The 16066-nt window shown below is 41.0% G+C and overlaps 1 protein-coding gene across 1 annotated transcript in view; it reads left to right on the top strand.

Moving 5' to 3' along the window:
• The first annotated feature begins 2362 nt into the window (after positions 1-2362).
• The window catches only part of LOC120561948 (dynein heavy chain 11, axonemal), a 51451-nt gene continuing 37747 nt past the window's right edge, over positions 2363-16066 (top strand). The window contains exons 1-30 of the mRNA XM_039805294.1: positions 2363-2726; positions 2938-3081; positions 3216-3409; positions 3509-3698; positions 3805-3904; positions 4056-4267; positions 4474-4695; positions 4782-4949; positions 5094-5210; positions 5326-5463; positions 5560-5675; positions 6920-7115; positions 7593-7697; positions 7838-8233; positions 9295-9627; positions 9746-10000; positions 10090-10259; positions 10345-10567; positions 10707-10823; positions 10904-10990; positions 11085-11243; positions 11473-11556; positions 11690-11848; positions 11941-12063; positions 13607-13729; positions 14292-14516; positions 14600-14691; positions 14779-14905; positions 15026-15178; positions 15262-15495. Of these exons, the coding sequence (XP_039661228.1) occupies positions 2517-2726; positions 2938-3081; positions 3216-3409; positions 3509-3698; positions 3805-3904; positions 4056-4267; positions 4474-4695; positions 4782-4949; positions 5094-5210; positions 5326-5463; positions 5560-5675; positions 6920-7115; positions 7593-7697; positions 7838-8233; positions 9295-9627; positions 9746-10000; positions 10090-10259; positions 10345-10567; positions 10707-10823; positions 10904-10990; positions 11085-11243; positions 11473-11556; positions 11690-11848; positions 11941-12063; positions 13607-13729; positions 14292-14516; positions 14600-14691; positions 14779-14905; positions 15026-15178; positions 15262-15495 (5172 nt within the window). The 5' untranslated portion in view covers positions 2363-2516. The remainder of the gene's footprint in view (positions 2727-2937; positions 3082-3215; positions 3410-3508; positions 3699-3804; positions 3905-4055; positions 4268-4473; positions 4696-4781; positions 4950-5093; positions 5211-5325; positions 5464-5559; positions 5676-6919; positions 7116-7592; positions 7698-7837; positions 8234-9294; positions 9628-9745; positions 10001-10089; positions 10260-10344; positions 10568-10706; positions 10824-10903; positions 10991-11084; positions 11244-11472; positions 11557-11689; positions 11849-11940; positions 12064-13606; positions 13730-14291; positions 14517-14599; positions 14692-14778; positions 14906-15025; positions 15179-15261; positions 15496-16066) is intronic.

The raw sequence follows: 16066 nt of genomic DNA, 5'->3' as shown, positions 1-16066 counted from the left end.
GCTTATAATAAAGGTAGACATAACTACACAAACCCCTTATCTTACCTCTCTTAAATTCAGAAACAACATGGGGGAAGATCACTCAGTCTGTAATGCACTGATATTTATATACAGTTCACCTTTGTGGTTTCATTATACAGAGACAGCTTGGTTCAGGATTAGAAACAAACATAACAGATTTTAGACTCACAACACATTTTGCTTGCTTAACGCTGCCTGTTGGATTGAGTGGGCTGTCATGATGGAGTGCTGTTTTGTGATTCAGTTTGGGAATCAATACAACATCATCAACAAAAAGTCTGTTGACACTGCCAGTCATTGATGAGCTGCTTCGTATTACAAATGTACCTATGTGCAATTTTGAAGGCCAAAAGACAAAGTGCATGTTCAATAAGAGTACAGACCATTATACATACACAATTTCAATTGCCCAAACTGTAGTACTATTAATTAACCGATTAAGCCAAGCAAACAGATCATGCATTAAAACAGAACACTAATTTGAATACCAATGGCAATGATTGCAAGTGATTAATGAACCTAAATATTTCCAGTCAGATTGCAGCACATTCTTTGTTGTGGCAGACTGCACAACAAGCAGTGGATGGAGATATTAGGAAGGCTAGCTCAGCAGTGAAAGAAGCCTTGGCAGGAAAATGGCCGAAGTGGCAGGTATAGTGCCAGGTTTGAACAGCATTGTTTCCCAAGAAATAGTTCTTGGTTGCTTGGGAGGTGCAGTCTGTCTCGCACACTTTTGTGATGTTACAGCTCCTGGATCAGAATCAGCTGGCAGAAAGAGATATTGAAAATTATATTTCTTTATTTGTTGTTTTTCTTTATTAAGAGGGTGGCCAAACTACGATGAAGAAATGGAAAGATACATGCATTGCTATAATTGTACATGTAGTGGATTGCGATATTTTGACCTCTCTCTCTTTTCATATTGTGATGATAGTTTTAATGATCATACCCCCCATTTGAGGCTATAAGGGTTTTCTGGCAAATTTTCTTTAGCAAATTGAATGACTCATGTTCTCAACCATGTTAACATCTTTGCTGATTTCCAGGGTAAAATGAGCATGTGGATTACATCAGGAGCCATCTTTATCTTGAATCATGCTTGAATGCATCGCCTCCAACTTGTTATTAGCGCCATAGCAACAGGCAGGCAATCTCTTCCCTGTAGGTGGTCTTGTCATTGTTAGTGATGAGGTCAAAAACTGTAGTGCCACCTGCAAACCTAAGGGGTGTCTCTCACATTCCTCTGCTTTTTCCTGAGGATAAGTTTCTAAATGTAAAACAAAAGTTGTAAAAAGGAGTGCATTTTCCATAAATTGTACAAACTGTTACAATGCTTGAGCCAAATCCAGCATAGCACACTCAACCTTTCACTAATAGATCAAAGTACTGCTCGGCTATTTAAGTCTTCAATATATACTAGAAGCATTTTGTTATTCATTTAAGGCAGTCTGAAATGAGGTGCAGTAAAGTGCCTTGTGAATGGCAGTTGCTAGGTACAGTGCTCTGCTGCCAAGACAACAGTCAAACCAGTGTGTGTCTCACACACACACACACACACACACACACACACACACACACACACACACACACACACACACACACACACACACACACACACACACACACACACTTTCTACAGTGTGTGGCTCCACTATGTAGGCTCCTTCATGTCCAGTCCTGTCAAAGGAGGCATATGCATCATGAAAGAGGCCACGGATTGGCACCTGTTTAAACCAGAAATGTTTGAATTACTGTATAATATATATCCATAGACTACTATAAGTCACGGTATTCATATGTCATTGTGGGGAACTGAATAGAACCTTTAAACAGACACGTAATGTTATTTGAATGTCTCATAACTAAAATACAAATACAAAGGAAATTGATGTAATGGGTCTACAATGTGCACAAACAAATTAAAACACAAAGAACAGGACAGGGTACATACTGTAGAAAGGCACAACTGCAAGCCACCAGGGATTACATTTTAAAACTCCATATGGATCGTGGGATACAAATTAGAGCCTCCTTTGCAACTGTACGCTGTTGTGTTTTGTTACTCTAATAAAAAAAGAAAACTGAATGCTTAATATTCTGGTAAACTAAAATCATGTAAACATGTAGTATAGTAACTTACATACAGTAATAGACTACTCAAATAAATAACCCGGTCTTAAATTGTACTTATAAACGTCATGATTTTCATTGGGAACTAGAAAAAGTAAGTTTGTCTTACTTGCCAAATCTAGCTACAGGCAGTGATTGAGGATAGTGGCTGTTGCTAAGCAACGGAATGCTGAACCGCCCCCAGGACTGTACAGCTTGTGCTAGTCTTCTTTCGTTTTATGAAGAAACTTCAAACTAACGTTACAACACGAAGTTAATAGCTAATTTAGGGGACGGTTTCTGGAGCAGTCACAAATCAGTTTCCTTTTATTTTTCGTTTTGTTGAAGGAAGTGACGGAGCAGCATGTCGTGGTCGTAGATCAATCATGTCCGACGACGAAAGTGTGTCTTCTTTTCTTGAGGACGTCAGAGTGAAGTTTGTTGAGGAAAAAGTTTGTGGGCTACTGCACCTCCAAACATGGGACAAGAGTGACGTCAACGAAGAGTTTCAAACACTTCTGAAAGACTTCTTTGAAAAGGAGTCTGTAATATTTTTCTCTTCATCAAAAAAAGCCTGTCTGGTTGCTTCTAAGGAGGTATGGTTGTTACAAAATCTCCATTACAATTAATTAAGCTAGAAGCTAGCTACAGTTACATTCGTAGCATGTGTAGCTACACTTGACTAGCTAGCTAGTAAGCTAACGCTAGCTAAGTTTAGGGCGCTTACAAAATGTTGAGTTCACGGATTTAGCATATTTTCAGTGTCATATCTGTTTGTAGTAAAATCTTGTGATATTTCAAATGCAGGTCCCACCTGTTTCCCAAAACAAGCACATCTATATTCTCAAGAAGAGAGTTGTTCCTGTCAACTCTGAAAACTACAGGGAACTTCTGCTTTTTGGCCTCCTGTCTCCGTCACCATTACTTCAGCTGTCAAGCACAGTTGAGCAGGTGATTGTTATACCCTCCATCATACACTTGATCTCATAACAATTTGGTTGTATGTTCTCTCAGTTTTTTGTTATGGATATTTCTAGCTTGCCTTAATGAGTTTTGAGTGAATGTATTCCGTGTCTCCTCCCAAGGTATGCGTTCCACTGCTGTCAAACGACAAAAACCATCAGATGTGGCCAAATCTGATGTCTGAAGACATCATTCGACATGTTCAGAGCATGTGCAGTAGGACATCCGTTGTCCGTGGACAGGTTTTAGGGAAAAGTGTCCTCCCTATCCCAACTGCGACAGAGTGGATGGAAGAATCATACAGCACCTTGAAAATGTAAGTAATCACACACATTTTTTTTTATTTTAGAGCCTGGGACTATAATTACTGTAATTATTACTAAAATACACTCTCAACATGTAATTTCACACTCAGGTATAATAACTATGACAGGGCACTTGCCCATGCCATAGAGACCCAGGTCATCAACTGGACCAATCTGATCCAGAAAATCCTAAAGGATGATTCATCAGATCTACTTATGACAGGCTGTAATCCAGGGCCCAGTGCAGAGCTGAAATTTTGGGCTTCCAGGAAGAGCAATATACAGAACATTTATCTTCAGGTATGGTCTCTTTTCCTCCTGATCTTCACTAAAACAGTTATTAACTTTATTTTTTGTCTCCTGACTTTCCACTGTCTGTTAAAGTGTTTGGTACTTTCCCCTGTAGCTTCAGAGTCCCATTGTTCAGAAGATGGCAAAGATGTTGGAGATGATGGATAGCAGCTATCATCCAACAATCAAGACTCTAATTGGAAATGTATTTGATGGTAATATTAGCTGGCCCCCTTTTTAAAGAAGACATACTGTATTTTGCACCTTTATAAAATGCACAGAATAATGTGATTACCAACTGTGATCACAAACTTATTATCTCTGAATATGTTTTATTATTTAAATTTTTTTTTTCTTAATCAAAAGCCCTTCAAGAAGCCCAGGACATTGACCTCTATTTACAGCCACTACACGCACAACTGACTCAGCTGGAAAAGGAAGGATTTCCTCACTTGGAAACATTCATTCCTGCACTGTTCCACACTCTGTTCCTTATCTGGACCAACTGCCAATCTTATCAAAGACCGGCACGCATTGTGGTGTTACTGCAGGAGCTTTGCAATCTGTTCATTGAGCAGGTAGGAATCCTCATTCCAAACATCTGTAACAATTGAATACATTGAGTGACATATACGCGTTACATTAATTTGCGATTGCTTTTTTTGTTTAGACACCGTGCATGGAATTTTGTCAGTTACGCTTTGCTGATGCTGGTCTGTCGTCGTTACTCTTACTTCAGTTATTGGCTAAACAAATTCACAGATTTTACACTTTCACCCTATAGGCTTCCACATACCTCTCTGTGGATCTGCTACTCAGAGAGGATCCAGAGGAAAGTCTACAAATGTTAAAGAAGGTGATAAAAGTCTTCAAATGTTTCAGAGACAGTTACCAGACCCAGAGGGAGAGGTTGGCCAACCATGTGAAACATGCACCTTGGGATTTCCCATCTGGCATGATTTTTGCACGTTTCAACCAGTTTTTTAATCGTATGCTACAGCTGGAGGTGAGATCAGATATTTGTTTTTTTATTCAGGTGTCACAGTTATGTAATATATGTGGTTTTCCTATAACAATTTGTTATCTTTGCAGGACTTGTTTGAAATTATGCTGGACTTTCAAAGGATCGAAAAGCTGGAATTTGGTGGACTTAGCGGCAAACTCTACAGTGAGCGTGCTGCTCAGATGTACATAGAGTTTAGTAACCTCTGCCAATTGTTGAAGCACAGTGAAAACAGCCACCTTGACTTAAACTCTCAGGTGAAATTATTTGTATTTAGATTACATATTGGCATTCATACTGCTTATTAGGATTTCCATGAACAGCTACTGCATATATTCATAATCCACAATTTTACACTCGTGTCCCTCATTAATTACTGTTCACTCTCATCCACTCATAAGGATTTTGAAAACGAGTATAAGGATTTGAAAGTGAGGATTGTGGACTTTGAATGCCGCCTTGCCAGCCTTCTATGCTTGGCCTTTAAGGATTGCTCAGGACTGGAATCAGCATTTAAAGTAAGCAGGACTGGATTATAGGATGATGGTGATGATAGTACTGATAAAGTGAATAGTAAGTGACAGTACTATCACCAACATCAACACACCAACATCTTTGTTTTTTGTTCTTTAGCTGCTAACTATTGTTGAACCCTTCCTGGAGAGAAGACAAATCAGACAGATATTCAGTCCCAACTTCGTTCTACTGCAGCAACATTTTCGAGAAGAGCTGGAGAGATGTAAATATCTGTTTAAATCGCAGCACAATCAGGTACTGGAAGCAAAATGTTATATTAGCAATATGTATTCAAGGCACAACATGTATTATCCATGTAACAACTTTGTTCCATTCTTTCTTTGTTTACAGATGGAGAGTGGTCTGACTAAGAACATGGCTCACACATCTGTAGCTTTGAAGTGGGCAAAAATGCTCAAAGAACGCATTCAAACACCATGGGAAAAAATCAAATTACTGTTTGACATGTCAGTAGAAAACCCAGGCTATTTCCAGTAAATGAATTAGTAACAAACAATAGCTTGTCAGAAAGATGTATAGATAGATAGAGATACAGAGATACAGTACATAGAGGGAGAAGCGCTAGCTATTGGTGATTTTAAATGCTTAAAGGTCCCATGACATACTGCTTTTTGGATGCTTTTATATAGGCCTCAGTGGTACCCTAATACTGTATCTGAAGTCTCTTTCCAGAAATTCAGCCTTGGTGCAGAATTACAGCCACTAGAGCCAGTCCCACAATGAGCTTTCCTTAGGATGTGCCATTTCTGTGTCTGTAGCTTTAGATGCTATTGAAGATGAGAGAGGGGGGGCAAGGTGGAGGGTGGGGGTGTGGCCTTGACCAACTGTCCCTTTGCGTGTTTGCAAGCCATGATGTCTCTTTCTTTCTCATGGCCGGGCCAAATTATCTGGGTGGGCAAAGCAGAGAAAGGGGAGGTAACCTTGCTCCTTATGACCTCATAAAGAGGATATTCCAGATCGGCCCATCTGAGCTTTAATTTTCTCAAAGGCAGAGCAGGATACCCAGGGCTCGGTTTACACCTATCGCCAATTCTAGCCACTGGGGGACCATAGGCAGGCTGGGGGAATGCATATTAATGTTAAAAAACCTCATAAAGTCATGACATGGGACCTTTTAAGGCTAAAGGCTTAAAGGTCCCATGGCATGAAAATTTCACTTTATGAGGTTTTTTAACATTAATATGAGTTCCCCCAGCCTGCCTATGGTCCCCCAGTGGCTAGAAATGGTGATAGGTGTAAACCGAGCCCGGGTATCCTGCTCTGCCTTTGAGAAAATTAAAGCTCAGATGAGTTGTTTAGAATCTGCTTGTTATGAGGTCATAACAAGCAAGGTTACCTCCCCTTTCTGCTTTGCCCCGCCAGAGAATTTGGCCCACCCATGAGAGAGAGAGACATCATGGCTTTCAAACGAGCAAAGTGGCAGTTGGTCAAGGCCACACCCCTACCATCCACCTTGCCACTCCCACTCTCCTTCTCAAGCTTCAGACACAGAAATGGCACATACTAAGGAAAGCTCATTGTAGGACTGGCTCTAGTGGCTGTAGTTTTGCACCAAAGCTGAATTTCGGGAAAGAGACTTCAGATACAGTATTAGGGGACCACTAAGGTCTATATAAAAGCATCCAAAGAGCACCATGTCATGGGACCTTTAAAAATGACAATATCAATCAAAATTATGCAATATTTCCAGGCCTGCGGGAGGTATAGAGATGGCAAAGGAGTACCAGATGTACATGGAGATGTTGAGTCTCCTGGACCAATATGAGAAGGACATTTACTCTGAATGGTGTAATGGTTTGGAACAGGCCTGCCTGATCAACCTGAACCAACCCCTCATCTCCAGAAATAAAGCCTCTGACCTGATCTCACTCAACTTCAATCCAAAGGTAAATTATGTAATATCCCTACAAACTATAAAGCACATTGAACATACTCCAATGCTAAATAATTGTCCAACTTACTGTTAGACATTACTGTTAGACACACTGCTGACATGCCTTCAAGATCCTTTAAAATTGAAATCTCTGTTAGTATCCTTTGGTTTAGTAGGTATGGCTGTAGAACAATATTCTTATAATGTTGCAAAACCCAGATGCAGGTCACCAATTAATTGGGGTCAATTATCCTCGGGTCAAGCTGTATCTCTCATTTAATTTTTTGAAAAAATATGTTCATACGTTTTTTAACATAGTACTGACAGACTTAGTAACAAGTGCAAAAACATAGCCATCCTGACAGAGGGAATAGTTATTTGTTACAGCTATTTAGTTGTTATATTCTCCAAGGTTGTCTGTTAAGACAAAACATTTTACCACCACTCCACTGGGATTATGTAGAAGGGTTAATTTCCTTTCACTCCTCAGCTGACCGAAGTCTTGAAAGATGTGAAGAATATTCAGACTCTAGGTCAGTTCAAGATCCCTGCAGCTGCAATGGCAGTTTTTGAGAAGCGTGACATGTTCACAAAGGTAAGAAACAACATATTACTTTATGGGCTCACTTACACCCATGCACACCTTTTTTGAGTTGAACAATAAATAATATGTCTTTCCTACTATCCTTTTCTGCATCTCTGAATATATCATTTCTCCAAACTTGTATTTTGCAGTATGTGAGCAGTCTGCAGCTTTTAGTACAATGGTACAACAAGCTAAAGCAGACAGTGCTAGAGGTGGAACTTCCTCTCATCAGAGCTGAGCTAGAGTCCATAGATGTGCAGTTGAGAAGAGCAGAGTCCGACCTGACATGGCAGGATCCGGACTGCTGGAGCTTCATTAGCACCACCAAAGACCTGGTCCATGACCTTGAATGTCGAGTCAGTAGAGCCAAGGAAAACTGCGAAGCCCTCCAGTCAATAATGAAGGGATGGAGCAAACAGGCCATGTTTTGCAGAAAGGACAACAAGAAAGGCTCGCTCATACAGCTGGAAGACAGGGGAGACCGTGTCAACAAGAAGTACAGCTCCATGAAGAAGGAAGGATACTCTATCTACCAGCTGGTGCAGGTGGGTATGGCCGGATAATATTCACTCTTGTATATCATAGATTTTTCATGAATACTTGTGTGTAAGTGAACACAATAAATGATATTATTGCTGTGGTTCCAAAACCTTTTAGCATGTTGTAGATATATTTATCTTCATCAAATTACATAACATTAAAAGGACAACTCTGCAGACATTTTAAAACCTTGTTTATTTACATTTATTAATTTCAGAATTTGTGTTTGTCTTTTGATTAATTTTCCTTAGCATAATGCAGCTATAATAAGATACATCAAAACCTAACCCTTTTTTTTAAAGGTCCCATGGCATGAAAATTTCACTTTATGAGGTTTTTTAACATTAATATGAGTTCCCCCAGCCTGCCTATGGTCCCCCAGTGGCTAGAAATGGCGATAGGAGTAAACCGAGCCCTGGGTATCCTGCTCCGCCTTTGAGAAAATGAAAGCTCAGATGGGCCAATCTGGAATCTTCCTCCTTATGAGGTCATAAGGAGCAAGGTTACCTCCCCTTTCACTGCTTTGCCCGCCCAGAGAATTTGGCCCACCCATGAGAGAGAGACACCATGGCTTTCAAACGAGCAAAGTGGCAGTTGGTCAAGGCCACACCCCCAACATCCACCTTGCCCCCCCTCTCTCCTCCTCAATAGCTACAGACACATAAATGGCACATCCTAAGGAAAGCGCATTGTGGGACTGGCTCTAGTGGCTGTAATTCTGCACCAAGGCTGAATTATGGGAAAGAGACTTCAGATACAGTATTAGGGGACCACTAAGGCCTATATAAAAGCATCCAAAGAGCACCATGTCATGGGACCTTTTATTACTTTTCTGACCTTTTTAGTTCTAATCAGTTAAATTTAACTGAAAAAAGGATTTTGCTTGATATATTTTATTTTAACATGTCCCAATACTTGGGAAGCCATGTAAATAAATATGCTCTAGTTATTCGGAAGTAGATACGATTAAATGTGTCAACCTGTACAATCCCTAGAAATCAAAAGTGATACAAGTCCAAACATTGACAGTGCTCACAGTCTCTCCAATATCCTACAATTTCATCAGGAGAATATGGTCCTTTTCCACGCTGACCCTGTGTCAGAAGCATGGCAGTCCTACCTGGAGTATGTGGATGAGATGGTGGTGGAGGGGCTCTTCAGCTACATCAGCCACTCTCTACAGTTCTTTGTGGACAACATGGAATCCTGGCCCAACCAGTCACCTCTGTTTGAGGCTCAGTTGATGCTAAGTAGCTCAGGAATGGTTTTCCTCCCATCGTTGGAGCAAGATTCAGGTGAAGGCCTCTATGAGCTGATAGAAGGGCTGGTCGGAGACGTATTCAAGACTTCAGTGAATATCAACAGAGTGGCTGCTCATCTTAGCATGGAGAGCTACCAGGTACTCTGCTGTACTGTAGATTTGGATGTTAAAAAAAACAACAACTAATTTATAGTGCATTCTTCTACAAATAGTAAATTATTCTCATGTTATATTTGATGTAATATAACTCTTGCAGGATGTAATGGATGACATGCTGGATTTGTTAGACCTGAGACAAGAAATAATGGAGCGAGTGGAGAAGTGCCTCAAGAAAGCGATAAGTTACCAGAGAAAGTTTGACTGCTACACCCATCTCTGGCAAGATGACAGGGCTGAGTTTCTCAGACAGTTTCTCCTGTATGGACGTGTACTTACAGCTGAAGAGATGGAGGCCTTTAGAGCAGATGCACTCCCTGAAAGCCCACCTACAATCGAAAATTTCAAAGAACAGGTAAAATGCTTTTTTTAAATCATGAGTCACATTTCCCATACATGGCAGATGTCTGAATTGTAAACTATGTTGTGGTCTTAAATTTACAGATAGATTATTATGAGGATCTGTATGCTGAAATTTCCAAGCTTGAAGACTTCAGAGTATTCGATGGATGGTTTCGGGTGGATATCAAGTTCTTTAAAGTGGGCCTTCTTAACACTGTAAAGAAGTGGAGCTGGCTTTTTAAAGAACACCTCTTGACCTATGTCACTAACAGGTAAAAAATCCATTTCTGTATGGCTATTAAATGCAGACCAAATTGTAACATCAGTTGTTCTCACTGTGCATGCTTTTCCACTCAGTCTTGATGAGCTGCAGAAGTTTGTCCGAGCCACTGTTGAAGGGCTAGGCCAGCCTGTGGCTACGGGAAACCACCGTGGCCTGGTGGAAGTGATGAGTCACCTGTTGGCTGTCAGAGACAGACAAGCAGCCACAGACAAGATGTTTGAGCCTTTTAGAGACACAATAATCCTATTGGAACAGTATGGAGTAACCATACCAGACCAGGTCTATTCGCAGCTGGAGGTGAGGAAAGGAATGGGTTAATGTGCTTATTGTCTTTCCACCTTTTAAGTACTAACTAAATACATACATAAAATTCATTTTGTGGCCATTCATCTTTTAAAAATAAAAATATAAAAAATCAAGACATTTATCTTTATAGGAACTTCCTGAGAAATGGAGTGGGGCGAAAAAATTGGCCTTAAAAGTGAGGCATGAGGTGGCGCCCATGCAGAATGCAGAAGTGATGGTTATACGGAGACGATGCATGACATTTGAGGTGACAAGTCACTTTTATGTGCAGTGTTGAAGCTATTGTATTTCAAATCTTAGTGTAAAAAACAACGACTTATTTTTCAGGTGAAACAAAGCAAATTCAGGGAGATGTTCAGAGCAACAGCGCCCTTCACTTACAATGCGGTGCATCCCTACATCAGTCTGGAGAAAGTAGGAATTTATTCATTGCTTGATTTTACTATTGAAAAAACATTGTATTATACTGTACACTTTGGATAACAATGACCATGTGTTTTTTTTCTAGTCTGAAAAAGCTGTCCGAGACATGGAGAAAGAGGTAGCAGAGCTACAGGAGTCCACAAATCTGTTTGACGTTACTATTCCTGACTACAGAGACATCAAGCTCTGCAGACGAGAGATCGCAGTCCTAAAAGAACTGTGGGACATTGTTGTTTTTGTTCAGGTAAGTAGCTTAATGTATACTGTATACTTAAATGTCACTATTCTGGAGTAAAAGGAAATACAGTTGGCCTCATCACCCCACTAACATGCCCCAATAACTCAATAACTTGACCAGCCTGTCCTCTTGGACAGTTGGTCATTGATTCTTTAAATACCCTGTATCCTCTAAATGTCCCCATTAAGTACCCTTCAGCCCATTGACCCATCTGCATGCTTCTTTATCTATATAGAGCAGTGTCGAAAACTGGACAATGACCAAATGGAGGCGGATAAACGTCGACCAGATGGATGCAGAATTGAGGAGGTTTGCCAAGGTGAGGTCACCGACAGTGCTACATCACACCAGCGCATCTCTCCCGCTGTCTTACTGTCATGCACCATTGCTATTTGTAACAGATGCCTCTAATAACTAACTACAGTATGTTTACTTACCTTCTGTTTGTGTAGGACATACGCAAGCTTGACAAAGAGGCTCGCGTGTGGGATGTGTATTCTGGGTTAGACCTTTATGTAAAGAACCTGTTGACGTCACTGCGGGCCGTGAGTCAGCTACAGAACCTGGCAATACGAGAGCACCACTGGGTGCAGCTAATTAGGACAACAAAGGTAAGTACACACAGCAGAGGTCATACTACAGAGCAATATTTTCCTTGCAATATCGAAGGCTTTGCATCATGACAACAATTATTTTGAAATAGATGGACTTCACTGTGACTGACAGCACCACCTTGGAGGACCTATTGGCTCTGCAGCTCCATTCGTTGGAAGACGAAGTTCGCAACATAGTCGATAAGGCGGTCAAAGAAATGGCCATAGAGAAGGTTCTTCTTCAATTAATTGATTTTGTGGTCAAACAGATCAACATCAAGAGTCATTTTGCATTATGAAAAAGTAATGACGTCGAACTACGAGTCAACCTTATGAACATGGTCCATTAAATATGTTGCTGTCCTGTGAAAACCATGTATCTCCAAGACATCAACTTTTCATGAGTCTGTGTTCAGCTCTGTCTATTTTTCAGATAATCCAGTGAATTTAAATGGTTAATTTTGCATCAGAAGAACGACAATTTTCTCAATTAATAAAGGAACACTTAGGGCCCTATCTTGCACTCGGCGCAATTGCCTTTGTACACCGACGCATGTATCATTCCTATTTTGCACCCGACGCAGAGCGGACTTTTCCCTCCACAGACGCACGTCGGTAAATTAGGGAATGTATTTGCGCTCCTGGGGGCGGTTCAGCGAAAAGACGAGGCGTGTTCTGGCGCAAACGTTACTTTGTGCTATTCTGCAGTTTCAGAAAACAATTCCGCCATTGACCAGGAAAAACCTGGTCTAAAGTCAGTGGCGCTAGTCTAAAGTCAGTAGCGCGTTATTCAGATGCTATTTTAGGGGCGCATGCTTGGCCATAATGTAGCGTGTGCACAACGCGCATACACTTCTCTCATCTAAATGGATGCAGCAGTTCCCATTTTTGCAAACCATACATAATTACAAAGGAAAATATTACTGAAAATGCGCTTCAGGTGTTTGGATAGGTCAGGAGGCACTTTACAATACAGTCCTCAAAAAGTCGCAGCATTCTTTGTGGCTTGTTGTGTTTTACACAACATTTCCATGAATCATGGATGTGTTGATGACATAAATGAGGAAAGGACTTAAGGAGACGTGATGTTGAACTACGGCGGGATCTGGTCCGGGAGTAATGCGCGATGTGCTCCTGATGGAGCGGGTGGACGGAGATGGAGTGGGGGGAAGAGGAAGGGGCACAGCAGGAGCAGGTGGTGCGTTTGGAGGCCCACGCTACATGGCTGCAGCAATCCTCTCCAGACTTGAGGAGATGCGCCCGAGAGGCCGCAGCAACATCGCCACTCGGCCAAGACGGGCATTTATTACTTTGCCGCATCTCGCATCGGCAGCTCCCGCTGGCGTGCGCCAGGCAAATCCGCCGTCATAATAGCAATCCGCCATGGAACAAGCGCCCTGCTCTTAAAGGGAATGTGAGATGACGCTCTGATTGGTTTATTGCACGTTACGCCCAAACCACATCTAGCTACTTCAGACCAGCCCATTTTAGATTTGCGTCGGGCGCAAGAGTCATTTATCCCGCCGGTAAAATAGCAACAGCGCCCAAGATACGCCCACAAAGCTACTTGCGTTTTGCATTTCATACTTGCGTTTCAGATCGTTAAAATAGGGCCCTTAATCTTAAGTAACTAAACTTATAGATTACATAAATACATGGTTTTCATTGGACAGCTTTAGTTGCTATATTTGGTTTAGGAGTAACTAAGTAAATACAGTAAGACAATTTGTATTCTAACATGTTATCATTATGCTGTCCAATTTTTTTTTATTTCAGGTTGTGACCGAAATAAGTAAAACTTGGGCATCCATGGAGCTTTCATATGAAGATCATTGCCAAACCTCTGTGCCACTACTTAAATGTGACCAGGAACTTATTGAAACTCTTGAAGATCACCAGGTAAATATATAAGCTACTGATATTAATACAAAGATTGTATGTGTGACTTTTAAGCGCACACAATGGCTGTGAAGATCAGTTGTCTTTGAGAAGCACTGATAGTTAAGTGCTGAATAGAGATGAGAGTGCAGAGAGGGGCCGCCCTGTCTGACTGTCTAACAGCACAGCTGAGTGTAGAGAGGTCCCTATTGAGTCCTTAGATTTATAGCTGCTGTAGGAGACAGGGCATTGTTGCACCGTGGCTGTCTTTGGACATGTCCACCAGATGTATTGGTTGTGGTGGGGGTCGGGGTTATAGCCAGCAATTAAAGTCTTACCGCTTTAGTGCCGAGATCTTTGTGTAAACAGACACAGTTTCCCTCCCCCATTTTTTTATGGCATGGCATGCTGATTAGCTTGAATATGCATTGAAATTAAACTGACACATGTTATGAGGTTAAGGTTATTAAGATATTACTTTCTCTTGCCACAGGTTGGGTGGTAGTTTGGTGTATGTGAATTTTTAATTGGACCAAATCCTTTTGATAGGCTGTATTCATGTCTCTATGTCTCCATCCTCAAGGTTCAGCTCCAGGGCATCTTTCAGAGCAAGCATGTACATCACTTCCTGTTCCAGGTAGTGGAACTACAGAAACAGCTGACTGTAGCTGACTCTGTGCTGATGGTCTGGATGGAGGTTCAAAGGACATGGGCCTACCTGGAGAGCATTTTCAAAAGCTGTGACGACATCTGCCAACAGCTGCCTGCAGATGCACACAGATTTCAAGCTATAGATGCAGAGTTTCAGGTCTGCATTTATATGCCGGTCATGTAGTCTTGCAAATGTCATTGTTTTTGTCATTGTAAACATGGCGATTTTGGTTCTTTCAGGAGTTAATGTTTGACAGTGCTAAGACTAAAAATGTCATTGAGGCCACCGACAAACCTCATCTTTTTGAGAAGTTAGAGGATCTACAAAGAAGGTTCATTTTCATTTAATTGCACTTTCATTATACTGCTCTCAGTTTGATGTGTTGTGCTCACACTTCCCTTACTTTCTCTTTCCACAGGCTGGCACTGTGTGAAAAGGCTCTTGCTGAATACCTGGAAACAAAGAGACTTGCCTTTCCACGATTCTACTTTATTTCATCTGCAGACTTGTTGGACATCCTCTCTAAAGGGAGTCGCCCCAGAGAGGTACTGTACATTTATGTACTTTAGCATTTCCCTTCATTTTTGTTTTAAGTATTTGTCTTGTGTTACTATTTCACTACTGTGTCTGCTATGAAAAATTAAATGACTCAGTGTCTTTTGCAGGTAACTGTCCACCTCTCAAAATTATTTGACAACATGTCAAATCTCGAGTTTGCCCAAAATGAACATTTGGATAATCCTAAACTTGCAGTGGGAATGTACAGCAAAGAGAGGGAATATGTCCCATTCCAGACTGAATGTTGCTGTTACGGGCCGGTAAGATTACATTCAATATCAAAGAATCAGAATTAGCTATTACATTTTATAAGGTAACTAATGGTAAAATGACTTTACATTAGGTGGAGGCATGGCTTTCTTGTCTGGAGGAGTCTATGAAGGAATGTGTCAGGGGTCACCTGTCTGAGGCTGTGTCTGTGTACGAGGACAGGCCCAGAGAGCAGTGGATTCTCGACTTCCCTGCCCAAGTAGCTCTCACTGGATCTCAGATCTGGTGGAGCAATGATATGGAGCTTGTGTTTAAAAGACTTGAGGAAGGATTTGAGTCTGCACTAAAAGATTACAACAAGAAACAGGTACATTATATGTTGAGAGAAGATTTCAATTAAATGCAGCAAAGTTGTCAAGAAAAGCTGACTAAGATCCAAAATAACAAAAATAACAGAGAAAAAAACAGAGACCTCATGTTGAGGTTGCTGATGCTTAAAGTGGATATATGTAACTTTCAATTTGTGTTGATTCTAGCAGCCGCTTTGGACAAAAGTGGTATTGTTTTTACCACGCCTGCTGTCGTAAAGGTCTTTTCTCTACGGTGCTGCATTACCCACTGTAGATTACTGAGTAAGCGTTACCAGGAGGACATATAGTCGCAATGAATATTTTGCTCAGACAGAAAATCATTAATTTACAATAAGACAATACATTACAGATGCATTGTTGCATTTCAAGTGTTGCATACTTGGATGTATCGTGAGCTAAAACAGATAACTTTATCACTGTCACTGTGTCACGAGCCAAAGCATTAAGAGATTGTTGTAGCAATGAATGTAATAACAACTTAGATTTATATAGCGCATTTCATGAAACCCACGGATGCGTTAAACACCTACTGTGGGACAAGTAAAAAGAAAAAAGTAGGCCAACACA

The sequence above is a fragment of the Perca fluviatilis genome, chromosome 7, assembly GCF_010015445.1.
Source record: "Perca fluviatilis chromosome 7, GENO_Pfluv_1.0, whole genome shotgun sequence".
Classification (NCBI taxonomy): Eukaryota; Metazoa; Chordata; class Actinopteri; order Perciformes; family Percidae; genus Perca; species Perca fluviatilis.
The sequence above is the reverse complement of the archived record's forward strand: the minus strand, read 5'-3'. Positions and strand labels throughout refer to the sequence as shown.